Source organism: Penicillium subrubescens (genome assembly GCF_028828155.1).
Source record: "Penicillium subrubescens strain IBT 31985 chromosome Unknown utg000002l_segment0_segment0, whole genome shotgun sequence".
In the NCBI taxonomy this organism is placed as follows: domain Eukaryota; kingdom Fungi; phylum Ascomycota; class Eurotiomycetes; order Eurotiales; family Aspergillaceae; genus Penicillium; species Penicillium subrubescens.
The window spans coordinates 4,467,563-4,492,379 of record NW_026643152.1 but is presented as its reverse complement, the minus strand read 5'-3'; the positions used below and the strand labels follow the sequence as shown (position 1 = coordinate 4,492,379).

The 24,817-nt window shown below is 50.1% G+C and overlaps 9 protein-coding genes across 9 annotated transcripts; 2 read left to right on the top strand and 7 right to left on the bottom strand.

Annotated features, from left to right (window-relative positions):
* Positions 1–266: 266 nt before the first annotated feature.
* N7473_003006 (WD repeat NOL10/ENP2 family protein) lies at positions 267–2,481 on the bottom strand (the record flags this gene model as incomplete). The annotated part of the gene is made up of 2 exons (XM_057148946.1): positions 267–2,206; positions 2,265–2,481. 2 exons carry the CDS (start codon positions 2,479–2,481, stop codon positions 267–269), a joined length of 2,157 nt encoding a protein of 718 aa, XP_057012600.1.
* A 381-nt stretch (positions 2,482–2,862) lies between these two features.
* Positions 2,863–7,596, top strand: N7473_003005 (uncharacterized protein; the record flags this gene model as incomplete). The annotated part of the gene is made up of 4 exons (XM_057148945.1): positions 2,863–2,904; positions 2,956–3,241; positions 3,296–6,736; positions 6,796–7,596. The coding sequence occupies 4 exons, from the start codon at positions 2,863–2,865 to the stop codon at positions 7,419–7,421; spliced, it is 4,395 nt and encodes a 1,464-aa protein (XP_057012599.1). The 3' UTR covers positions 7,422–7,596.
* A 629-nt stretch (positions 7,597–8,225) lies between these two features.
* N7473_003004 (uncharacterized protein) lies at positions 8,226–8,375 on the bottom strand (the record flags this gene model as incomplete). Its single annotated transcript, XM_057148944.1, has 1 exon — positions 8,226–8,375. One exon carries the CDS (start codon positions 8,373–8,375, stop codon positions 8,226–8,228), a length of 150 nt encoding a protein of 49 aa, XP_057012598.1.
* A 588-nt stretch (positions 8,376–8,963) lies between these two features.
* N7473_003003 (uncharacterized protein) lies at positions 8,964–10,508 on the bottom strand (the record flags this gene model as incomplete). Its single annotated transcript, XM_057148943.1, has 5 exons — positions 8,964–9,153; positions 9,262–9,464; positions 9,517–9,843; positions 9,891–10,306; positions 10,391–10,508. The coding sequence occupies 5 exons, from the start codon at positions 10,506–10,508 to the stop codon at positions 8,964–8,966; spliced, it is 1,254 nt and encodes a 417-aa protein (XP_057012597.1).
* A 3,480-nt stretch (positions 10,509–13,988) lies between these two features.
* On the top strand, positions 13,989–15,531 carry N7473_003002 (putative integral membrane protein; the record flags this gene model as incomplete). Its single annotated transcript, XM_057148942.1, has 6 exons — positions 13,989–14,210; positions 14,277–14,313; positions 14,369–14,436; positions 14,508–14,881; positions 14,953–15,020; positions 15,101–15,531. Coding segments are annotated over 6 exons (1,200 nt in total), but the record flags the coding sequence as incomplete, so codon positions are not given.
* Positions 15,532–16,116: 585 nt separating this feature from the next.
* Positions 16,117–18,082, bottom strand: N7473_003001 (uncharacterized protein; the record flags this gene model as incomplete). Its single annotated transcript, XM_057148941.1, has 5 exons — positions 16,117–17,394; positions 17,449–17,551; positions 17,612–17,656; positions 17,707–17,875; positions 17,974–18,082. 5 exons carry the CDS (start codon positions 18,080–18,082, stop codon positions 16,117–16,119), a joined length of 1,704 nt encoding a protein of 567 aa, XP_057012595.1.
* A 395-nt stretch (positions 18,083–18,477) lies between these two features.
* Positions 18,478–19,195, bottom strand: N7473_003000 (peptide-methionine (R)-S-oxide reductase; the record flags this gene model as incomplete). The annotated part of the gene is made up of 2 exons (XM_057148940.1): positions 18,478–18,866; positions 18,934–19,195. 2 exons carry the CDS (start codon positions 19,193–19,195, stop codon positions 18,478–18,480), a joined length of 651 nt encoding a protein of 216 aa, XP_057012594.1.
* Positions 19,196–19,730: 535 nt separating this feature from the next.
* Positions 19,731–21,430, bottom strand: N7473_002999 (uncharacterized protein; the record flags this gene model as incomplete). The annotated part of the gene is made up of 2 exons (XM_057148939.1): positions 19,731–21,332; positions 21,401–21,430. 2 exons carry the CDS (start codon positions 21,428–21,430, stop codon positions 19,731–19,733), a joined length of 1,632 nt encoding a protein of 543 aa, XP_057012593.1.
* Positions 21,431–22,253: 823 nt separating this feature from the next.
* On the bottom strand, positions 22,254–23,610 carry N7473_002998 (GPI anchored serine-threonine rich family protein; the record flags this gene model as incomplete). Its single annotated transcript, XM_057148938.1, has 6 exons — positions 22,254–22,389; positions 22,488–23,029; positions 23,095–23,164; positions 23,223–23,369; positions 23,431–23,509; positions 23,559–23,610. 6 exons carry the CDS (start codon positions 23,608–23,610, stop codon positions 22,254–22,256), a joined length of 1,026 nt encoding a protein of 341 aa, XP_057012592.1.
* Positions 23,611–24,817: the final 1,207 nt, after the last annotated feature.

Genomic DNA, 24,817 nt, shown 5'->3' with positions numbered 1-24,817 from the left:
GAGGACTGTTCTTTGATTAGATACGCAAGTATACAGTTGAAGGAGGAACTCTGCTACTACCAAGGATCTTAGAAAAAAAAATACTTTTGGGTGCTGGTTGAGGTATATAACAAAAGAAGGCTCTAAATGCAGAAGGTGACACCGTCATGCAACATAAACCATGATAAGAATACACATATCAAGCCCAAAAGAACCAGGCCTATCAAATCAAGTCCGAACAAAAATCCCCTTTAAAACGCCGTTATGGTGCAAACACTAACACCACCTCACATCTTGCGGAACGTGTTGCCCGAAGCACTACGACGTTCCTTGGCCCGGAACTCGGTCTTATCATATTGAACCTCGGGCTTTTGCTTCCTCGACTTCGAAGCGGGCATGAAACTAACCTCGCGTTCACCGACGACGCCGTTCGTGCGTGTGGGTCTTTGCTTCGTCTTCATGTTCTGCGCGCGTGAGCCGAATGATCGGTCTCGGGTGGAGTTTGTGCGTGTGGAGGAGGAAATTTGCATGCGTGGTGGGGGTCGCTTGGTGCGCTTGTAGTCTGCGGAGGAGATCTTGGTAGAGGCCTTTTCTCTAACGGGCTTTTCAGCTTCGCTGTCGGAGGCTGAGTCGTCGTCGCTAGAGCCGGGGACGTCATCGATGGCTTCTTGCTCGACGGCAGTCAAGCCGCGTTCCTTCTTTGGTGGAGCGTCGGGGATGGTGCTGGGGTTGATCAGCTTGAACTCGAAGGAGTTCTCGTCAACGGCGAAGTCTTCATCCTCGAACAGCTTGTTGAAACGGTTGTCGCCCAGAACACCCTTCTTCTCGGTCTTTTCGATCTCCACGGCAGGTGCATCGACCATGTCGGCGTCACCGCCACGCTCCAGGACTTGCTTGGCCCTGCGGCGCTCTTGCTTCTCCTCTGCGTTGAGCAGTCTCTCGGCCAGCTTCTTGTTGACCTTGACGGCGGCCTTCTTCTTGCCACGGATACGGCTCTCACGCTCCTTGTCGATCTTCTCCTTGACACGCTTGGCGCGCTCTTCTTCCCAGATGTACGGGTTCGTGATCAATCTCGCCTCCTCATACAAACGTTGAGCAACGAAGTAACCGTGCATGTATGGTCGCAGGAGGTTGGTGCGACCAATGAGGTGCTCCAAGTTGAGCGTGCGCAGTTGGGGCACGGTCAAGAACTTGTAGTTGTCGTAAATAGAGCCAGCCTGGGCGCTGGTGAATGCGTTGGGGTCGTTCGGGTCCTCGGCCATCTCTTCGACCAGGTTGTCCAAGAACGAGCACCACTTGGGTGCGGGTCCGAGCTGGGGAATGAAGAAGGAGTGCTGCTGGCGGCCTTCGTTGGCAGTCAGGAGCATTCCGCTGTCCTTACACCAGGCCACGTCGTTGATGTCCACAGCGGGCTCCACAGAAGTCCAAGGGGTACCATCACGGGGATCCCAGATCTTGATAATCCTCTTATCGGCCGACATAATCTTAGGATCCATGGTCGCCTCTCGTGTCTCGGTTGACGCTTGAAGGAACTTGAGGGTGTGAATAGGGAAGCCATATCCTTGGTCCTTCTTTAGCAGAGGGACTGGCGATCGGAGATCGTAGAGGTGAATCAAGCCGTTAGACGAGCCGGTTCCCAGCGTCAAACCGTTACGGTGGAACTCCAGTGCGGTGATTTCAGACCGCGTCACGTCGCCGACAGACTGGGCGGGTGGCAGGAGAATGCCCGCTCGGCCCTTGGCTCTGGGATCCCAAAGCTCCACTGTTCCTATCGATGTACCAAATGCAAGAAGGTTGTGACTCTCCTCCGCGATAGCACCTGTGTTAACTGAACCGGTGTTAATACCGCCTTGCAAGGCACCGCCTCCAGCAGATGTAAAGTCATCGCCTCCGACTTCGATTTCGAAAGATCGCATGTATCGCCCAAGTTCCATATTCAGCCGAAAGACCTCACCCAGACCGTTCTCGTTGACACCGACAGAGGGAATCAACGCCTCAGTTGACTGACGGTCATAGACAAGGTCACGTCCGTATCGTGGAAGCCGGGTGGTGTAATGACATCCTTGCGGGGTGTGGAATTCAAGAGAGCGGTCGCCTTGAAGGTGGAGGGATTTTGAGTAGTCGGACGAGAGGAGCAGGAATTTCGTGTTGAGAGCTACGGTGTGTCGTGCCCATGACAGGGACAGTTGCGACAATTGGTGAACATGAATCTGAGGTTTGTATGTGCCTAGTACAGATCATGTTAGCTGCATAATAGATAGCCACAATTCCTGTTGTGATCATACCTGTACTCATAACCCATTCACCATCCTCGCTGACCTTGACGCACTGACTGGCCTCCTCGAACTCAAAGTCCTGCAGCAACTCGATGCGATTCGCATACTCCGGGTCATCCTTCAAGCTGCGCTTGCGGCGTCGTGCCAGCCATTCGGGTAAAGGTCGGGCTGTGTTGGAGCCCGAGATGGTATACACCGGTACCTCGGACTGGTTTGACAGCTTCATGGTGGCGAGGTGAACAAGCTTGTAACTCGACTCAACTTGATCGTAGAAAAAAAATGCGCGGCGATAAAAAAAAGATAGCGATAGGAGCCACGTGACATGCCCGTGCGGATCCCGGTGATTGGCCCGAGCGTCCCTCGAACTTCCCCCGGAATTGCGCATCGCGGCGTCGTTGTGCATTTGCGACAAGATTCATCCGAGATCGGATCTACCTGTGTCCTCTGCGATGAGTATATACACTTGATGGGGCTACCTTTGGCTACCGTGCGCTCAGGGTACTTGTTGTGGAGCATCTCATGTGCTGGAAATGACTCCTCGAAGAAGCCTCGATCACCCTGTCTCTATCTGTGCCTGCTTCCCGGGGCTGTCCGCGACTGTTGAACCATGGACTTTCCCGGAGGCGCAACCACCAACATACATCTAATAGTAAGCATTCTAGTCGGGTAGATGTGGCCAGCAGCTAACCCGAGACGCTAGGATGGATTCTCCACCATCTACTGGAGGATCTACACTGAGGAGTCTGGCATTGCGACTCATCCTCAGGAAGGGCCTGCCAATGGCTATACGATATTGAAGCATCTTGGCCGTCTCAAGAATCTAGAGGCGCAATTGAGACATATAGGTTGCTTAGCATCATGCCCAAGACGGCTAGGCCTCTGGGTATTCTCTCCTACCCCAACATTTGAAAGCCTGGGGCCAGTTTACATCACGGATGGAGACGTCGAGACGACAAAGATTTTTTTGAACACAACCACTCTCAAAGGTATGTACATATAAAACACTGACGTGGTGAACACTTTGCTCATTTTCCCTGCAGTCTCGGCATCGGGAAGTATCGCATGCCAAGAGTTGATAAAGGGCCTCTCATCCGAGACTCAAAATCAACAAGGTTCTCTACCGACGCCATCACAACGACCGCAACAAGCTCAACCTTCTGCGCGTCGATCTGATGGGTATAGCAGCTCTGTTGCTGTATATTCTGCCTTTATTTCAGCTGTCACCGGTGCTTTGAGTTTGCATCTTGTTCGCACTTATGGTGCTTTACCTATTGGTTCACGAACCCTTTTTACTGCAGTGGACAATATTGGATATGAAAGTCCCAGGATTGACAATGAGGGTCTCTTCTCTTCGCCAAGCTTGACAACGCTGAATGTACAGTTGAATGCACCGGGGACCTTGACCGTCTCTACACAAACCATCATTCAGGCTGGCATTACGAGGTTATCTTCCCCCCGCGACGATATATCAGATCTGTTTCGAGTACAGCCAGGGGCAGATCTTTGGCTATGTCCTAATGGGGCCATCGCCAGACTGGTCACCGCGAACATCGAGTCACCGACTGTTCCTTCGCCTGGGTTTCCTGCATCTGGGGATACGCTCGCCAAAAGAATGCAATGGAAGCTGGACGTTGTGCAATGGTTGACGAATTTCGGTTTGCACATAGATTCAATAGATGAGGAACCTTGGGTTGAGGTGGAAGTTTGGGAACCCTTCTTTGCCAGACTTGCTGGCGAGGCATGGCGCCAAAGTGACGAGCCTCAGTCCGCGCTTCCATTGAAACGCATGCTTTGGCCAGCAAGGTTCTGCTTTCGAAGAACCGGTTTGCCGATACGGTCTGCGTGGCCAGAAGCACCTCTCGAAGAGCCTCTTGAGTTTGCGGAGAGGTGGTCTTCAGACGCAGGGTCTATGAAACTTGCTCTTCCCTCTCAGAGCGTTCCTACGTTCGAGGAATCCCAACCAAAGGACGAGGGAATGTCTCCGCCCCGAGTTGATCATGGGGATCATTTGGAAAGCCTCTCCCGAATGGCCCAGTACCCAGACCTTCAAAACACCAACCTAGTTTACCCAACACCACCAGAAGGAGCTACGGCAGCTGGAGCTAACATCCCAATCCAACATGATGCTTATCCCGACAGCGATCTTCTATCTCCCGAGGTGCCGCATGACACCAAACCCCTTCCAAGTTCTGGGCCATCCCCAAATGTTGACATCGGGACTGGTCATTACGATGCGAGCGATGACGATGATCTCTTTGGAGAAATGAATGACAAAGACTTTGGATCCAAGGGAATCACCGACGCAGATTTCAGCTTTTTCGACGATGACGATCAAGATCTCGGCGATATGGCGGATCCCATGCTCGTCGACCAACCTCAAGAAATACCCCAAGAACCAGTCGATACGATTCACACCAAGCATGAACCCCCTCACGTCCAGGATTTACCTGCCGCGGCTGTTTCACCTGAAGCCCCAAAGGTGGAGGATGAGCCCAAACCAGAGGAAACCTCCATTTCAATGAAAGATGATCCTGAGCCGGCTGACGAGCCAATGGAGTTGGAGGAGTCATCCGAACCATCTCAGGGCCCACCTAGCCAAACCATCAGTCCTCCGCTGAGCCCTGTGGAGATTAAGAAGATCCTTTTTCCTGGCTCACAGACTGAAGATCGACGCCAAAGTCAAGAAGACCAGACTCAACAAGGCCACTACCAGCCCGTCGCCTTCCAAAGGAAACTAGGGGCCTGGGATCAAAAGTATGGAGCTGCAGGAAAATTCTGGTTCTCTGCCGGGGGTGCAATCAATCCCTCAGTCAATGATTTGAATGAAATTCCAACCGTTGGCTTGCCAAATCGTGCGCGAACATCAATTTCGGCAAGGAACAAGCCAGTTGCCAAAGACTTCTTGCAAGCAGTAGAAGACGAACGTGAACGGGACTCTTCGGATTCCACCGAGAGTAGCAGCGAGGAGGAAGAGGACAGCGATGACCTTCCTTTTGATCATGCATCGACTCCCGTTGCTCTTCCTCAACTGAAAAGAAAGCGGGTTCCTTCGGAATCTGATATACAGTCTGCAGCATCTCCCGCCATATCATCAGTTGTCGCCGACGGAGGCACGGGAAGCAAGGCCGAGAATATTACATTCTTGGGCAATTTTCTTTCCAACTTTTCCGATTGGACTTTCACAGGTTATTTCTCGGCTCTTCAGATTCAACAACTTCCTGTCCTCATTCGACGTGAAGAACAGATCCCAATCGCGCAGCTTCTTGTCGACCAAATCACACAGTCATCACTAAACCATTCCTTGGGCCAGCAGGTCGGGTTATTTGCGCTTGAGAGTGAAGGAACATCATTTACTGAATGCTTCGACGATGTAGCATTCATGGGTAAAATTCAAAAACTGGACCTCAAGGGGTACACATCTCTACAAGAAGACAAGACCCAAAGTTCTTCACAATCCCAGCAGCCTACGAAGGAATCGAGCAAGAACTCGATTTCAAAGTTATGCGCGCCGCATCTACGGGTTCGTCGTGGCAAGGACTATCTGGAAACACTTCCTCCTGCCATGTCTTTTTGGGAGACATTCGGCCTGGAACCAGCTCACGGGTCTAAAGATATATCAGCTTACTGCATTCATCCTCAAGCTGCCGGTCAGGCAGCAGAGGCATTCCTTCATCGATTCGGACTTTCCTATGAAAGCTGCAATTTCGGTACACATTCACGAGGCGACAACTCGACGGGTTTCGACAACGGTCTCAAGTCGTGGGACTCTGAATCGTCGGGCTACACTTCGATGATGCAATCCCTCCTAGGCCTATGTGAGGAACTGGCTGCGGAGCTCTCACAGGCTGATGTTCCTACAACAAATAATAGTGTTGTCTACATCATCAATCCCTTCCCTCATGCAGCAGCTTTGGCGGACATCTGTGCGGCTTTCTGGAACCTCTTCCAACAATTGGTGGCCGATGCTGAGCGCCGACAGTCCAAACAGGTCAATGAAGTTGTCCTACAGATCATTCCGATGGAATTTGTCATGTCAGAGGAGTCCATGGTTATGCCAACACAAACCGAATATGTGAACCTTGCGCTTGAAGTCTACAGCCGCTGTCGCCCGAAGGATGCCGAATCAAACCCTCTACTCTGCGCTCCAGCCATCCTCCTAGCTGAGAATCTGCCCAAGAATCTCAACTTCCGCCTTTCCCCTGACAAGGTATCCCCCTTGCAAGACGGGCGAAGCCTGCATATAGCGTACTCGAAGAGCTGTGACCAGCGTTGGGTGTCAGCAGCGTGGTCCGATGGGACAGGATCGCTCCAGACGAGCATGTCTTACTGTCTTCGTTATCGTAACAGGGGTTCCTCCCGGGCAGTGTCTGAGGTGCGCAACGAGATTTGGGCTACTACAAAGCACATTATGGATAAGTTCCAGGCTCGCTGGAAGGTTGTCCTAGTCAGTACCGACCCGATGGACCCGGACGAGGTTGATGGTAAGCCCGATCCCTTCATCCCCACTCAAGTTTCGATTTCTAAATTTTAATCTCAATAGCATGGTCGAATCTAGCGGAGCAGCAAAACAAGATGCGACCAGCATCCTTAGAGCTAACCATCATCACTGTCAACACCATCCCCGACCTCACTCTTAACACCCCTGCCTCTTCAATGAGCTCGGGTGTTCTCAACCCTCACTTCTCATCTACACCCGTTTCGACCCCAAACCCAAATACCAGCATTGCATCACCCGAGCAAGCCGGCAATGCACCTACCCCAAGTGCAGTTTATAACGCGTCGACGCCTACCGAGCCCTCTCTCGAACCAGACTCCGATGTCGTCCTGACCGACGTCTGCGACGATTCGTGGGCAGTTATCCTCTCGCATCGCCTCAACGCGTCTCCCCACGTCACCGAGCTTCGTCCCGCGCTGGTCAGCGGGTATCTTCTTCGGCGCAAAGGCGCGACCGACAGTGAGGGTGTCTTCTCAATGACGGTCAACCTCTTATACAGCCAACGGCCAGCCATCTCTCACGAGAGCGTTTTAGGGGACATCCTCGCCATGTATCGGGACTTGTCGTGTCTTGCCCGAGCACGGGGTATGCGCAGTGTGCAGGGCAACACGCTACCTTGGCATATAGCGACAGCTTTACGGGCGCAGGAGCTGCTCAGCTACGTTTTCTAATTGAGAATTTTCTCAGTGTGCTTTTTTTTCTTCTATATACCGTTGTTTTGGCGTTCGGAGATTTTGATCCACGAGGTGTGAAGGGTATGGTTGCATTGTACTGTGTTTATGGTTAAGGGTTAGTGGAGATACCATTGGTGGCATGGATTTGATTTTCCAGGAGCGTGTAACATCCCATGCATAGTTTTCAGGAATGAATCCTGTTGATTTCTTTAAGGGTCTTCTTGCTAGAGAACTTCCCCTCGTATCGCTGTAGGCCCAAAGCAGTGCACAACAGCGTTCCGTAGCGAAAGTTGGGTCGGGCTATACTTGATTATTCGGGACAGAAGTGAAATTCAGGTAGTTAACTTAAACTTCGCCAATTTGATTCATCATAACGAGTCATGCATCTCATAGTTTAGTAAAATATAGCAGGCAGACCATGTCCATAAGAAAGTCTTCGTGAAAAGTACATCCAAGAAAGAAATAAAAGTGCAAAACAAAAAGCCAAAAAAAGAGAATATTTCCCTCCCTAAACGCCTTGAATAGCGAATTTGCCGGCGCATATCAACCGCAGCAAAAACGCAAAATATGTAATAAAGGGTAAGCGCAATCAGCGCTGAACGGAGACATTCATATCAAGCTCGTCGCAGCAATCAGAAGGTCGTAAGAGAAATGGGTATCGTATCGTGTCATTTTTTTGTGCGTTCGGTTCGGTCTTTCCGAGTGTATGGTATATGCGTGAAAGGAAGACAACGGGCAATATGTGAATAATGCCGAGTCTCGAGTCTTGGAGTGATGCAAGGACGGTTCAAGTTGGGCTCACTATCCGCCTTCACTCTCCTCGTCGGAGATTCGCTTGCCACCGAATGGACCGAGTTGGTGCTTCATGGCGTAGGCGATGAGGACCCCGAATGAGATTAGGATGAAGAGGACGATGAGGATGATTGCGATGGCAATGTTGCGTTTCACCATTTTGGAAGGTGGGACCCGTGAGGGTGTTGTAGATATTGAGGAGGTTTAAATCGTTGTAGAGGTGAATTATAGATGATTCTCGTATGAGTGAGAGCTCAGGTGATTGAGAGTCGTTTGGTCAATTGAAGTGAGCACCGTTCCAGTTCTTGCTGGATGCTTCGTTGCTGTGGGCGGGGAATATATACTTTGAAGTATACCTGCAGCACAGTAAGATAATTGAGAAAGCTACCCCTTGGTGATAGAAATTCCAGCAGCAAGGGCAGTGCTGCTTTGGAATAGAAGGATGAGAGAAGAAAAAATTACATCAGTTGGAATGTGAATCGGGGGTTTTAAGGGAAAACTTGATGTTTCCCAGCCATGTGCATTTTTTTTGACGGGGAGGCTGGGGAAGTCAAGACGAGGCGGTTGGCGGTTTTACGTTGGGCGCTAACCACTTTGGGTTACTAGACTGGCCACGTCGGGCTGCAGATCATCATGATTGGAACAACACACAAGAATACCCTCTCTACATTACTTGTTTATGTTGTTTCTTGAAATATAAGGCAGTTTATTGATTTGTTTCTTTAAGGTGGAGGCAAGATTCAACCGTCATCTCATACGATCATCCTTTTCCATATCTTCAGTGGCATCGGACCAGCTCAGGTTCGTAGTCTCACGAACCGCGGGATCCCAGTCGGCCGATGGCAAGGCAAACTCATAATGATGCACCAGCGAAGCAATCAAAACAGTCTGCTCGAGATAGCTGATACTTCGGCCAATACAATCTCGAGCGCCCGTACTAATGGAACGAAAAACGGCTGCAAGGGTTTTCCTTTCTCGCCCAGCCAGCGGTCAGGCTTGTACACATCGTGGTCTTTGAAGTGATTCTTGGTGATGAACCACATACGCAGACATACTGACTGAAATATCGCCGGCGATGAAGTCATCAAGGATTAGTGCACCCTCCAGTGGTGTTCGACGAGGAAGACCAAAGATCACGGGTGGCAGCATCCGGAGACTTTCGTCGATACAGGCACGCAGGTAGGGTAGGTGCTTGATCTTTCCATAGGATGCGACGACTTCATCTTCGTTGAGGGACTTGGTCAAGTTCTTCACGGAGCTTGGCCATGCACTTTGGGTTCTTGAGTAAGAAGAAGAGAACATTGCGTAGCGAAATCGCCGTTGTGTCGTGGCCAGCGTTCATCATGATGTTGATCTCGGCAACGATCTCGCCCCATTCTAGGTTTTGCGGTGCCCCATTCTTATCTTCCATCATGGCAGTAAAAAAGTCATCGAGTTCCTCACCAGCCATGTACCGCTTCAAACGAGTAGTGGCACGGTTATAGACGATACCGCCCCAGTCACCGTCCAACTTCCACATCCGCTGATAATTCGGCGAGATGAGTTGACTGACTCGCTTCAAGGTCTTGAACCGGTCATACACCCAGACTAGCTGGTACGACACACGGGCAGTAGCGACATGGCAGTCCTGGAAGGAAAAGTCCTTGACGGTTCCATCTTTGTATTCCGCTTGACCTGATCGGAACCCTCATCCAAGAGACCCAGGTCTTCGCTAAGGCCGATATTTGCGATTGCCGTGGCGGCGAATAACACAGTCCAGTTGCGATAGTCCACAGTCAGATCTTTTGTTTCCGGTATCGTGCCTGGCGACAAAGAACCGGTACATCGAGGATCGAATGCTTTGATGAGCTTTCCAGTAACGTCGGCAACTTTGAACTCCCACTCCTCCAGATTCTTCAATGCATACGCACTGGACAGGACTTTTCTCTTCCGAGCGTGGTCACTTTTGTCCACGACATCTGCAAGATGGGCGTGTGTGCCCGCTGTTTCGGAGTAGAATCGATCCTTGATACACGTCGTGCCATGCCCGTAGATATCCTTGATATCTCGTAGATCCGAGATAGAAAGAGCATTTGGACCGATTCGTAGGACTGGGCTTTTTTAATATGCCTCGAACAAATTTCTAGAACAAAATCCCTTGTGCGATTCGTAAAGGAAGGGGATGTCGGAGATACCAGAAAAGAAGGTGAAGTTGGGATACTTTCTCAATCCTTTTGCGTCGTAGTAATATGTGATCAGGGGTGTTGCGATGAAATATGGCAACACGAATGCTGCTAAGGAGATGGCGTACATAATGGCGCGCGAATGAATATTGTGATGGAGTCATCTTGAAGAGCGACTTTTGATCGATGGGTGTTGATATAGATCCTGAGATGAAGCAGCTGATCAGGGAGATGTGTTGGCTAGAAAATTTCTGACTTGGAACATATCGCCGCCATGCATCGAACTGGTTACCATTTGTCCCCCAAATAGGAAGGGCGCGGCGCAACGTGGGGAAATTTCCCCGCATCCGATATGTATTTGTCTCTGGTCGAATATAAGTGCAAGAAATAGGTGACATCTTGCATTTCAATAGCCTATATCACTACACTAGGTGGTTCTAGATTTCAGTTGCATGCACTGGAAATCTCAAGCTGGTATTTTCCATTTCTGGCAATCGACGCCAAGACCAGATCACCTATGCCAACCGAGTTTAAAAGATGGGGGAATCCATCCTTTGAAATATTGCATTTTTCCAGTTTTCAATTATTCAGTCAGACGTCACTCAAATGAAATAGATGGCTAACTCTATCGTCTCTATTTCAGACCTCTGTCATCCCGTGAGTAGTGCGGGGTGATTCTGTCTATACTTGCCTATGTGTGCTTTACGATGCGTCGCCCAGGGATTGTCAAAACTGGGGCCTTAATAATCTCGGAAATGGCTAGAGAGACTGGTCAACTTGAATTTCAATAAAGTACAGCACCTGACGTATGGGAAGACTGATTTCGCTGGTCTCGAATCATCCATGTGAGCCATCGAGATCGATTAGAGTTGTTCCATGCATGTTCTACCACTCAGAATAATTGGGACGGCTCTCTACATCGAACTCAATATACAATAATGACTCAGACTATCCAGTAAAAGATGTGTATTATATCAATGTTCCATCCTTGGCTTGCTGCACAGAACATTCGATACCTCATGATCATCGGAGTTTTCTCGGTCGCGACTCGCCTCTCGTGATTAGATCACTAGGTTGTCTGCACGGTTCAACTTAGATAATTTGATGAGCATGACAATGGCAATGTCCATTGTTACAGTATCAGCAGTCCCACTTTCTTCAAGCTCGTGGGAATAATAGTCTTTCTTATCCGTGCTTTCTCAATGATCGCCATTCCCCCCTTCGGAACAATGGGCTATCACTATCGCGAAGAGGCAGTTCCACCGAGGAAACTACTCGGGCCAGGAACAGTGGAGACGACCACCGGTGAAGATCATCGCTCAAAGTGAACACGGTCCTTGATCCCCCTTGTCCTCCAAGGCACAACTCAACGCCAAGTGGAGGCGACAAAGGTCTAGCGATCATGGCGCGCACACAGATATCATGATCATCAGAACTTTAGCAGGACATTATCCGGTATGGGTAACATAGTGCCGAGTCTATCATATAATCATGGGCATTAGACGGAATTTCTCTGGTTCAAGTTCGCAACGACCGTGCGTGTCGATCGGATACACGGAGAACTGGGCCTTTGGGGCGCCTGATGATGGCGATCGACAGACAACGGGACTGTTACAATACTTTCTTTCTTCCTAGGGCATCAATGCTATGTATGTGCTGCTACAATGTAGGCTGCTTCTGTTTGTATAATGCCTGCTTTCAGCCGCCGAATAATTCCTGGTCGCAGGGAAGAAGAAAGTTTTTCGTTGCACATCCCTGAACCCTTGCAGGGCTTGCAGGGGACAGCCTGCAATTTTGCGTTATTTGTGTGAATCCATTTGGAATCCTGGATGCATAAGCGTTGACGCTGTCGTGTGTCCAGTACTCCGTATTCCTCACCCCGTACTCCGTACAAAAGCAATTTTTTCCAGAGAATCACTTTGTTGACAACCGACTGGCCATAAGGTCGGCATTTATTGCGCTATTGAAATCTATGGACCAGCCACACCCAATCCTTTAGAAGGATTCGCGGGGCACTGGGCGGGGAATTGACAGGCGCAAGCGCAATCCAGCCATGGTTCGAAAAAACAATAAATGGATACAAGGATAGTGTTTACACTTTACATACTGCAAGTCTACAAGTCCCAGTTCGCCACTGGTGATGGTTAAGACCTAAGCGAGCTGTGAGGGGGGGGGGGATAAAAATGGGGCCGAACTAAAGCAGTTTAGCTTTGCCGATAGTCCCTCATTTAGCCGCCTAGGCAAATACGCCGCTTTCATTGACATTCCGGGCTTTCCTCCATAGCCCCCAATCGTGGGCGTACGCTAAGGAAATCCACTTGGGCTGTTAAATGATCCGGCTCTGATCATTTGCTTGAATTGATATGTGCCTGATCAGAACGATATCAACCATTTCCCCTGTAAAAAGTTGATCATAAGTTAATCGGGGTTCTGAGTTGCGTGGTTAAAAGAGGAGGGAAAAACAAAACAAAAGACCTTACGCCGAATCTCCGAACGTGGTTCTAGTGGAGAAGAACGGCAAAAAGAAAATTATACTCGGACTAGAGCTGAGGTTCCATGGATTGAAGTTCGATTCCAACGAGTGAAGTCGAGAAACTCGACATGTCAGTCTCCAACAGGCAGCGAACCCCGACGAGCATGACATGCCCTGTCCTAAATCTCCACTCGCTAGTCTGTGAGTTCCTAAGTTCCAACTTCCAACGTGAGAGATTGATGCCTATTGCCATTGATACCATTGGGAAGTCTATTGGCAATTGACGATCTTCCTCGTACGTGGCAATGTATCTCCGCGCCGTAACGGGCCCGCGTGTCTCCCTCCGGGAGAAATTGAGAACGAACTAGTCATTTTTACTGTCATGCATGGGTTCGTGTGGTTTAATACTTGCGCTCTGCCGCAGTTGAAATCCCAAATTGTACATTGTACAGTTCCGTCTCTGCCTGGGCGCTATCCAGCTAGCGCCACTTACCATATGTGCCCCGCCCCTGAAAGTTGAAACGTAGACAAGGTTCATGGCTGCGAAGTTCTGTCGTGTTGTTGGCCGCTAAATGTACTGTACAGTATTGTCGACTGTATTCTCCGCAATTTTCCCACGAGGCGCTAAGACATAATCGAACTCTGTTCTTTTGGCGAGGCTCGGTTGCCGTTGTCGGGTCAATTAAGTGCAGGGTCAGGGTCATTTCTGCCAAAACTCATGTCCCTGGAAGTCAGACTGCATACTGTACATAACTCTCGAGAAAACATTAGACACTACAGTACCTGGTTACTCCGCTCTCCATCTCCTTCTATAAGCTTATATGCGATAGCTTCCTCGGTGGCTTGCCCAGTGGTTTAGGAAACTGGATCCCCCTTAACAAGTTCACACCAGCCCACAATCTTAGTTCTCCAGCGGGTTATTTCAATCGATAGATCTGCTTTTCTTTCCTCATTCAGCTTCGCTCTAAGAGAGGCGGGCCCGCCCAAACAGCCCCACTATCGCGTTAGCGTCAGGAACGAGGAACGAGCAATACTATCCACCACAGACTACTGGACTCACCACGGAGTACGGAGCAATCATTGATATTAAAAGAAAGTGGTCCCGGCTTGATCGTGATCTTCTTCTTTTGACCTCCACTTGGATTCTCAGTCGCTCTCTCACCAGGCTCCATCACAGTCTTTACCGTCTATGTCCATGCGAGGATGACCACACTCTCTACCTCACGAGGTCGCTCGGCCTTGGCCGTCAGCATCGTCTTTACTTCTCTTGCGACAGCATTGGTACTGGTTCGGATTTATACTCGGGCTGTATTGGTCAAGCAGATGGGAGCGGATGATTATGCTATCATGATCGCTCTGGTAAGAGAACCTACCGACTAACCAAAGGCTTGCTATACTCAATTGACTGACTCATTTGTGCTGTAGTCATTCTCATGGGTGTTCTTCGGTCTATTCGTTGGTGGTACGTTTCCTTATTTTAGCTCATGAATTTAGCAATGTTTCTAACTTTTGTGCAGAGGTTTACCACGGCATGGGTGAACACTATGTCCTCATCCCAGCGGCAATCTACAAGATACAGATGCTCGTAAGCTCTTTCCACAAATACATCGTCGGCCACTTTCAACATAGTCCCTAACCAACTTATCCCATCTATAGTGCTTCTGGGCCTCCGTCCCAATCTACCAAACCAGTCTAATCACCACCAAACTGTCCATTCTCCTTCAATACCGACGAGTCTTCTCCACAGCACGAATGCGCCTCGCCTGTAATATATTGATTGGTTTGCTCGCCGTGTACGGAACATGGACAATCGTCAGCGCCTGGGCAAATTGTGTCCCTCTCGAGAGATTCTGGGACCCCACTGTTCCGGGTTTCTGCTTCGATAAGAAGGCGTTGTGGTTCTCCAACTCGGCTGTTCACATCTTGACGGATATCTTGATTTTGATCTATCCCATGCCGGTCCTTAAGTCTCTACAGCTCCCGAAGAGACAGAAGTTTGCGTTGATGGCTGTCTTTGCTCTGGGTGGATTGTATGTTCATCCCTCACTTAACTTGTAATTGTCTTGCCAGACAGATTCCAGTGGCTAACAGTACCTTCCAGCGTCTTAATCACCAGTGTCCTCCGTCTGAGGAGTCTTCTCGTGATTTCCAACTCTACCGATCCAACCTGTGAGTACCTATCTCCCTCCAATCCCATCGTTCCCATTCCTTCCAGAAACCACAATCTAACCAACCAACCAACCACACAGACGACAACGTCGGCGCCGCAGAATGGTCCGCCATCGAATGCAACGTCGCCATAATCTGCGCCTCCCTCCCCAGCACGCGCGCCTTCCTCTCCAAACTCCTCCCCCACATCTTCTCCACCGGCAGCAACGGCTACCGCAGCCGAACAACGCGGCCCTCCCGCACAGGTCGCAGCCACCTCACCGGCACAATGACAAACACCCAAGTGCAAGCCTCCGTAATCGGCGGCCGTGATGAGCGAGACTACGACATGGACAAGCTGTCGCCTACTACAGCGTCTTTCCGTGCCCATGAGAAGTATATTGATAGTAGCAAGGATGGCTTTGCTGGTATCAAGGTTACGACATTTGTGACGCAGGAGTCTATCGCGCATCAGCCTGAGAATGATGAGACGGGTAGTACGAAGGATCTTGTGCATAAGCATAGTTTTTGATGTTTTTGTTATGACCTTTAATGTTGGTGTTGGTTTGGACTATCGTTAACTTATATGTTTCTTTTTTTATTGATATCCCCCAAATTATTTCAATTTATTTTAATGTTTATACTTATCCTAGTCTTATGTGATTCACTCCAGAAAAATACTACTATTCGCAGCTCTCCAAGTCGAAACAAGCCAAGATGGTTTTGCATCTCCTTACCCAAAGCCGGCACTAAACATAGTTCTAGATTTCGAAGCCTGTATCAATTCAAGAATTCATGGTAGATAAACAAGATTGGATGTTAGCATATATTTCGCTATCAACATACAACAGAAAGTATGCACACAATAATGCCATCACAAAAGTCCCAGCCCATTTTCGCATCTAGGAACAAGAGGAATAGTAATAACATGCATGCTAAAACCAAGTGGGGGAATTCATAGGGGTACCATAGCGAGCCAGGTCTCAAGGCAATAACAAAACACCATACATATGTGCAACATCCAACAAAGCGCAATACTACCATCATGCTAGACATAACCACACAGCCACAGCATTACTAACTCATGTCTCAATTCACCATGGAGGGGGAAGAATATTTATTCCCACACGTTAGAGAAGAGGTCATCAGATCCACCACCAAACCCGCCAGCCGGCTTGGAGTTCGAGGTTGATGTAGTACCCGAGGAGACGGGGGCGGCGCTTGTCCAGCCTCCAAAGTCCTCATCTGCTGCCACGGTGGGAGTAGGCTTGGGTGGTGCGCCCCAGCCACTGCCGATGTCATTGGCGGTCAAGGTATCAGGGAGTTTCATCATGTTGGATGAATGGGTTGCGGCCGGCGCGGGGGCAGGCTCAGGTACGGGGTCTGGGCTTCCCCAGGCATTGCCTCCCCAAGGATCCATGCTAGCGGACATGACGTTGGCAGCAGCAGCAGTTGCAACTGGAACGGTAGGCTTGGCGGGCGCTGAAGGCTGGATGGGAGGGCTTGAGAGGTTGAATGCAGAGCTCATCTCCTGCTGGGGAGAAGAGACTATGGGCCTAGAGGGCGCCACAGATGCTGCGGGAGCGGGAGGTGGTGAGGACAGGCCGAACAAGTCGTTCGACAGAGATGAAGAAGGAGGGTTAGGCTTAGCGGACTTGGTGGTTGGGGAGGCAAATCCACCAAAGCCAAAGTCCTGTCCACTGGAGATAGAGGCATTGCGCGACTGAGTGTTGTGTGCGGACAGAGTGGGAGAGGTCAAGCTCTCGAAGAGATCGCCGCTAGCCGAACTTGAAGGCGAGGTGACTCTGGGCGCCGCGGGTGTTGACTTGGTATTCGGGAAGTTGGTGAGACCGGCAAAAGGAGATGGCTTCTCGACTGGCTTGACCGGGGGAGGGGAGGTGGTAGAGGGGAAGCTAAGCCCGCTGAAGGCATCCGTAAGACCTCCCATGTTCGACGCCGCGGAGGGAGGCTGCGGAGATGCCAGGTCACCAAAGGAATTGGTCCGCGCATGTTGAACGGGAGCCGGCTGGGGCTTCGAGTACAATGATAGAATGGATTGTTTCAGGTCTGGTCGAGACATGCCGGTGGGAGCGGCGGGTGTTGATGCTGTGCTCGAGGGGCGGCTGCCGGCGGAGGGCTGGGCGCTGCCGAAGAAGTCCAGACCGAGCAATGAATCAGCAGGCTTGTGAGCCTTTTGCTGGGGAGGCGGCGCTTGTCTGGGAGGTGCACGAGGTGTAGGCTCGGTTGTACTGGGACGAGGCGGGGCAGAGATCATATCATCACCGAATAGGTCGATCGGGGCTGGTTGACGTTGCGCCGGGGGTTGGCTGGGTGCGACGACTCGCTGCGATGCGGAACGTTCGATCTTGGCCTTTTCCTGGACAACCGCAAGAGGCTGATCGGTCAGTGGTGCTGATTTTGGTAGTATGGCCTTTGTTCCATCACTCACCACGTCATCATCTCCATCACTCAGGGTAGAGGGGTCTGGCATTGCTCCTTCCATCACCCAGCGCTTGGCCTCGTACTTGGTTCGGATAAAGTTCTCGATCTTACTATCCGCATATAGAGTTAACAGATGGTCTTCAATGATATCAGAGTCACAATCGACTTACGCTTCCGACGGAACGTGTCCAGGTGCCAACTTGGCCTCCCAGTACCTATTGAAATTTTAGCACAGATCCACAACAGTCAATCGCGAATGACTGACTTGTTCGCCCGCCCATTGCCCCATCTCACGACACTTTGAAGTTGTTCATCGGTCCAGGCATCCAAATCCACGGACTTGACCCGACTAATATGTGTGCCCATGCCACGGTGAATGCCCGAGCAACGAATGCAAATGAAAATTCCCAGATTCCAGGACGCCCATCGTGGATCTAAACAAAGGAAGATCAGTAAGCCAGGTTCGAGTGAAGGCAACACGGCACTGCGTGAGCGTACCGATATCTCGGAGGAGGGGGGAATGGACACTCACGCTTATTGCGTTTGCAGTCGGCACAAATCTTGTTGGACTCGAGCTTCAGCAAACTTTTGATAGTCTGCTGGTTCTGAGCCGCTTGGCCCGGCGTAGCGCGACGAGACATATTCCGAAGCGACTGATATGAGGAAGTGGAGAAGTGGTAAAGGAGAAACAATGGAAAGTCGCTCGCATGCGCAGGCCAAGGTGGCGGTCGGCAATGCGGCCTAAGGCTGCCGGGTGTTTACGGTGGGCGGTGAGTTCCAGCTGTGCAGTTCGATGTAAAGTGGCCGTGAGCCCAACGGGAAATTAGCTGCTCTTAGCTTTCTAGAAGAGATATGGAAGTCTCATTCAAGGATGCGGACGCCAAACTACACTCGTGCATGAGATTAGTCCAATCTTGCTATGTGGTTGGACACCTGACAGATCTACAACCCCCGAGGTCCTTGGGTAGCGCTTAAAGTACGTCCCAGCCTCGTTTTCTAGAACACTTTAAAACATTGATAAATAATTTACATCCAATCACGCCTTGGCCGTCTCATTTGACCCCTTTGCTGCTGCACCTATATCCTCAGTAAACCGCAGACTAACGCTATTCACGCAGTGTCTCTCATCAGTGGGGGTTGGGAACCCTTCGCCCTCAAAGACATGGCCAAGATGGCCACCGCAGTTGTTGCAGACAATCTCAGTTCTCTTCATGCCGAGTGTGTTGTCCACATGTCGCTTCACAGCTCCGGGGATGGAGTCGAAATAGGCCGGCCAGCCACAGCCGGACTTGAACTTGTGGTCGGCCGTGTAGAGCGGGGCGTCGCAGCCAGCACAGGTATATACGCCCTTAGACGGATAATGGGAATCATATTCTCCAGTGCCAGGGCGCTCGGTGCCCTTCTCACGGAGTACACGGAACTGCTCTGTATCCATTCATGTTAGACGCAGGTTAGACGCAGGATGAGATATTGGAATTCGGGGAAGACGAACCAGGGCTCAAGACAGCTCTCCATTGATCCTCGCTTCGCTGATCGGGGTATGACATGTTTTCAGATGATTCTTCACTGTTGGCTTTCGAGCTGAATAGAGCGCCTAAGAAGGGGATTGTCGGTGCAGCTCTGAGAGCCTTTGCGCCAGGTGTCAAGCGGGGGGTTTGTCGAGATGAGGTCGTATATAAGCGGAAGGGAAGGGTAGGTTGGGCTAGGATGCGATGCCTAAGAGGAGTGGCTGTGCGAATGATTTGAGATCTCATGAAGGCGATAGAAGATAGTCGAACTTGTTCGGCTTGAGTGGACTGGATGTGGTGGCAGTGAAGACCTAGACTCCATCGCGATCCGGGCCCCTTTACGTCATCATGCGGGGAAATTATCCTCTCGAGTAAGCTGATAAGCTTAAGAGAACTGCTCCAAAAATAAGCACAAAGTATGGAATCCTACAATTTGTCATAGTTTCCGAGGATAAGATATGTCGAGAAAATCGAAATTCCAAATATTCAATAAATTGCACAATGTACCCAATGCCTCAGGCACAAAAATGAAAACTCCGCCGATGTATGATGGGTATCTAGCGTAAATGCAGCCACACAAGCAGGAAAACACCGCAAACCCCAGCCATTCCCCAAGACATGCAACCACCCTCGCCCACGCCAAATGCCAACACCTCCCAACTGATGATGTCAAACCAATTCGAAGATGGGAGAGAAATGAAGATGAAAACTGCGAGAAGAGAGAGTATGACCACAAGCTCAGCTCCCACCCGACAAAGCACCTTTGCTTGGTGAAACCTCGTCAGCGGCGAGCGGCGCCAACAACAATCACGAACCCTCGGCCAACCTCCACACGCCAACCATCACTGATCAAGGCCTTGCTCACAGCCGGGCCCAGGCGGGACACACCATCCCGACTGTGAAGACCAACGCCAGTGATGATCTTAAAGCCACCGTGGACATGCTTACCTCCACCACGGACGTGCTTCGTATCTCCAAGGCCGTCCCACCAGGCCTCGACTCGCTCGCGTGCGATGCGAATCGCCTGGGGGACTTGGCAACCATGGAGATCGACGTCCCCGTTGGTGGATTGTCTATCCACAAGCCGCTCAGAAGCCGCGGAGAGATGCCGCATGGCAAGCTCCCGCTGTTGCTGCGCAACCTCACGATAATATTGTGAGGCGCCTCCATACAAGGGGTCAGACTTGGCCTTTCGGGCCGCCTGTGCCGCTTGTATGTTGGCAGTGGTTTTGGCGGCGAAGTGGGCGCTTGCCACTGCTTGCTCGCCTTCATAGTCAAGCCCACTGCGCAGGTTCTCTTTCTTCTGGCGGCTTTGTGTGTCGACCATGTTTGCCTCGTCGTCGAGGTTGAGTTTTGGAGCCGTGATCTTGATCAAGTCGGCCACAGAGAACTCTGATGGCTGACTGATCATCTCAGCTGCCAACTCATTTGCGGCGGAGATCATGTTGCGTGTGATTCGCAGCAAGCCAATGAGAGTGCTTTCGGATACGCTGGGATAATCAGCCGCAAGCTCGTCCAGTTGTGACTGTACGACGGGATCATCCTCAGTCTCGCCAATATCCTTCAGCGTGTGAGCGACGGCTAAGGCCCTGATTGTCGCAGACAGTGATCGGTTGTTGGCTGTATATGCGGACGCGACCTTATGGCGTGGGAGATCAGGCGTGCGTGAGCAGATGAACTCAACATCAGCCTGACCTTTCTCCCATTTATTCGTCGCAGGCGGGTCATCGGAGGGGGACTGCAGACCAAATGAGACTTTGTTGTTCTTGTTGCGCTTTTTCTTCCGTCCTTTCTGGCGGCCAATGTCAGGGGTCTCGTGCGCGAATCCATCAAGTCCCTTGGGGATGACGACATCATCTTCGTCGGTTGCTTGATCGAAGAAAGACAGGTTAAGGAGGATGTCCATTGATTTATCAATGTCTCCTTTGCTGTTCTTCAAGCTCTGCTCAACATTGAATTTGGAGATATCCGGGAACATGGCGCACAGCAAGTTCACCTTCTCCTGCTCGCTGCCACCGACAAACTGGACAGACCCATCGGCAGCAATGGTGTATGTTGAGTTGAGAGTTGTTTGCGACTTTGAACTTCTGCTGTCGCTCCCATCCAGGAAGAGGCGTGATTCCAGGCTGGTATCGGTCTGGGTCTGGCCAGCACTGGATGGTCGCGCGGATGAGGCTGCCCCGATGTCGGCATCATCCACATGATCATTGGCTGTGCCTGACGGGTCAAATGGGAGATCCTCTTGCTGGATTGCTAGGTCCCTGATGGAATCTAGGGTCTCGCGCAGGGACCTGACCTCATCGGGGTTCTCCAAATCAAAGTCGGTCGTGATGGCAGCAAATAAGGCAGAGTCAACTGGAGGACAGTACTCCTTCTCCAGATCCTGCAGGCCCCATTTGTGTCAGCAGCTAAGAGACCAAAAGTACCTTGAGCCGTCACACAAGGACTTACATTTCTCAGATCGTCGCTGCAGGACCCCATGGCGAGATATACACGCGTTTTGGTGAACGCGGGGTATGGTGAGCCTGGTCTGCCCCGATATGGGCCCGGCCACAGTGAGAAGAACAGGAGAAGCTGTGGACAAGTCTTTTTAAATTTTTGACCAGAGCAATGAAGACAGGGATCGTTCCAGAAGGGCTGTGGAACACGGACTGTGACAGACAAAGCCAACTTGTCAATGGGAGGAAAGATGACATAACTGGAACCGCCCAGCGCCCGCAACTAGCTCTTTTTCTGCCGGTTGAGTGGAGGATCCCCTCCTTGACCGCCCTATTACCCCTGGCAACATCTGACCGCCTTGATGAATTTGATGGCGGGAGGTCCGGAGCAGCTGTGCAGGTGATTCCACGACATTGAATGTGGGCTGAGACTCACCCAGAAGATTTTGGAAGTTCGAGGATCCCAAACATTCTACTCGTTTCCCTTGGAACTGCTAACCAGTCTACAGAAGCTGCCAAGGTTCCCAGAATGATCTAAAGGTAGAGCTATTCAACAGATACATATATCTCCAGCTGGGGGATTATGTATCGAGGATATTCGTAATAGAACCATTATTGTATTTCACATTGATTAAGGACATATATAGGTCCACATTCATCCATCAGAAACATTAGTATCAGTTGCAATATAGATTCCCGAATTCATACTATTCAACAAAATCAGGCTAAACCCTAGACACCCGAATCCTACCAATCATCAATCATAGAGCCTTCCCAGCCAGACCATCCAAGCAGTCATTAGTGGGCCAAATCGGAGCTTCTAAATAGCGAGAGCCGCCAGGCCAAGGAGAATGCTGCCGACATTGCTAGGAGGGATGAGCAAACCAGCAGCATTGGAGGTGGTAGATGCCGAAGCGGTAGAGGTAGTTTCCATTGTCTTGGTATGCTGAGTAGTGGACATGGTCGTCTTTGTGGAAGTGGAAGTGGATGTAGAAGTTGTCTCTGCAGGAAAAGATAGTTAGTTACATGCTTATCTACTGTTTGAGGCATCAAGCATGAATGAAAGCCAAGACTTGGCACCATATACTGACCAGGAGTACTGGTGCTTGTGGAGGAAGTGGAGGATTGTGTTTTGGTATGGGTAGTCGTAGTAGAATGGGAGGTGGAAGTAGAGGTGGACAATGTAGAAGTAGATGTTGATTTTGATGTAGGGGCTGAAGAAGTAGAATAATGAGTCTTTGTAGTAGTGCTGGAATGGGTAGTTTTTGATGATGTGGATGTACTCGAGATAGAACTCGAGGAAGAAGTACTGAGTGTTGAAAGAGTCGAAGTGGATTTTGGTACGGTAGAAAGGGTAGACAAAGAAGAGGAACTTTGGGTAGACGCACTGGTAGAAGAAGTCGTCATAGAAGATGAAGTAGAGGTAGAAGCAGAAGTGGATGTAGTAATAGATGAAGAAGCAGTGGTGAGGGTAGACGCAATGGTGGAGGAGTGAGTAGTAGTCGGAGAAGAGGAAGAAGCAGTCGACGAAAAAGTCAAGGAAGCAGACGTCGAAGCAGTAGTACTGGCAGTAGTCGATGCCTCCGGGGAAGTGAAAAGCATGGAAGAAGAAGTCGCCAAAGCAGAGGTAGACAAAGATCCACTAGCAATACTGGTTTCCTTACTAGAGCTAGAGGCTGATGCAGATTCAGCCTTTGCGTCAGTCACTTTGAATTGCTGTGACTGAGCGAGAATGCCATCGCCGCTACTGGCCTTGAGGTCGATCTGGTAGCCGCCGCTATGAAGTGTGTCAGTTGAAGTTGCAAGACTCCGATCTAGGAAAAATAGTCATCTACCCAGTATCAGAGGCAGTGAGATCCCGGTTGTTGGCTTTGATGGTATAAGATCCTTTGCTAGCGTCCACGTCGGAAGCGACAAGAGTAGAGACACTAGGATTGACAGCTTGATTGACAAGATAAAGATCAAAGGTGGCAGGGTCGGTCCTAGTTTTGATTATTAAAACAAATCATCAAGGGGAGGGATGACAATAACGAGCAAGCTTACTCCACCGAATCCCACTTGATTGTAACTGGCTTGCTCCAGTCAATCTTCTCGCCCTTTGGCGGATACGTAACGAGAATGGCTGGCAGGAATTCTTAATGAAGCTCATATTCTGTGGGGAAGTATAGTACCTGTAGTTGTGACAGTGAAAGCTACCAAGGAGGATAGAAGAGCGACCCGCATGATGATTAACTTGACACTAATCGATGACTAGAATGAGTGTATCTGGTACCCTTGAGCCTCGAGACCTGAAGTGAATAACAAGCAATAAAGGATAGCTCGGGTAGAAGAAGAAAAACCGAGTGGATTTCGAATTGACGGGCAACTCACTTAACCTTTATATCGGCACTGGGAATTCTTGGAATTGATCGGATTCTAGGGAAACTACAGGTATCGGAGCACAGCGATGTCCAGCACAGTACATCATGCCTTGTACTTCCAGCTTCAATGCAGTACAAAATCCGAGAAACACAGCGCCAATATACTGCTTATCGGGAGCAAATACAGGCCAATCATCAGAGGTTCTGAAGGCTGAAGACATCCAAGAGCATCATCTCGGCCTGGACTGGAATGGGTGAGCGGATATGTGCTGCACAGCCTATATGATTCGAACTAGACGCGCGTCATACTACCTTCTTGGTACCTGTATGGGTTACAATAGAGACACTTCTCTCCATATTCATGCTTCAAGCAGCAAGGTGGCCAGTTCAGATACACTGGCCGGGATCACCGCTGTAGTCTGTTCAGGGCAAAACTCAATTGGCCCTAGTGAAGGCTTGAATGGACTGGAGGATGTCAATCAAGAGAAGGTTTCCTTGGGATATCTCCATTCATCCATTCTGACTTGTATGTACTATCAATATTTGTGGACATGTTTGAAATGGTGCGAGCTCCAAGAGCCGATCTATTCTATTCAGACCCTCGAAAACGGATTGCAATATAGGCATAGGCAATGAGATATCGGACCGTCAGCCAGCAAGTCCGAGGTGTCCTAGCACATCAAGTTCTTGGTCTTGACTGATAGTCTATGAATTGAGGTAAGACAAGGCCAATGTCCGAGCTCAAGAGTATCTTCAGCCTACTTCTGATCCATGCCCAAGACGAGAATGTCGTCAATTCAAACCTTGCAACATAATTTACTACGACACCAAACAAGCTCGAAGAGGTAATTTCTACAAAGCTTCCAAGATTGTGAATTGAGAATATAAATATCTGCTTTATATTGACTTTCCCATATCGCTAATCGAGGGGGCGATACTTTGTGTGACCTCGGAATAGTTTGATTGGGAACTACACCAGGTTGGAGATAATTGAAATGGTTCAGCCTGGAAACAATCCAAATATCCTCATCGGAGAACTATGTTGCACCTTACATGCCTATTGTGATTGT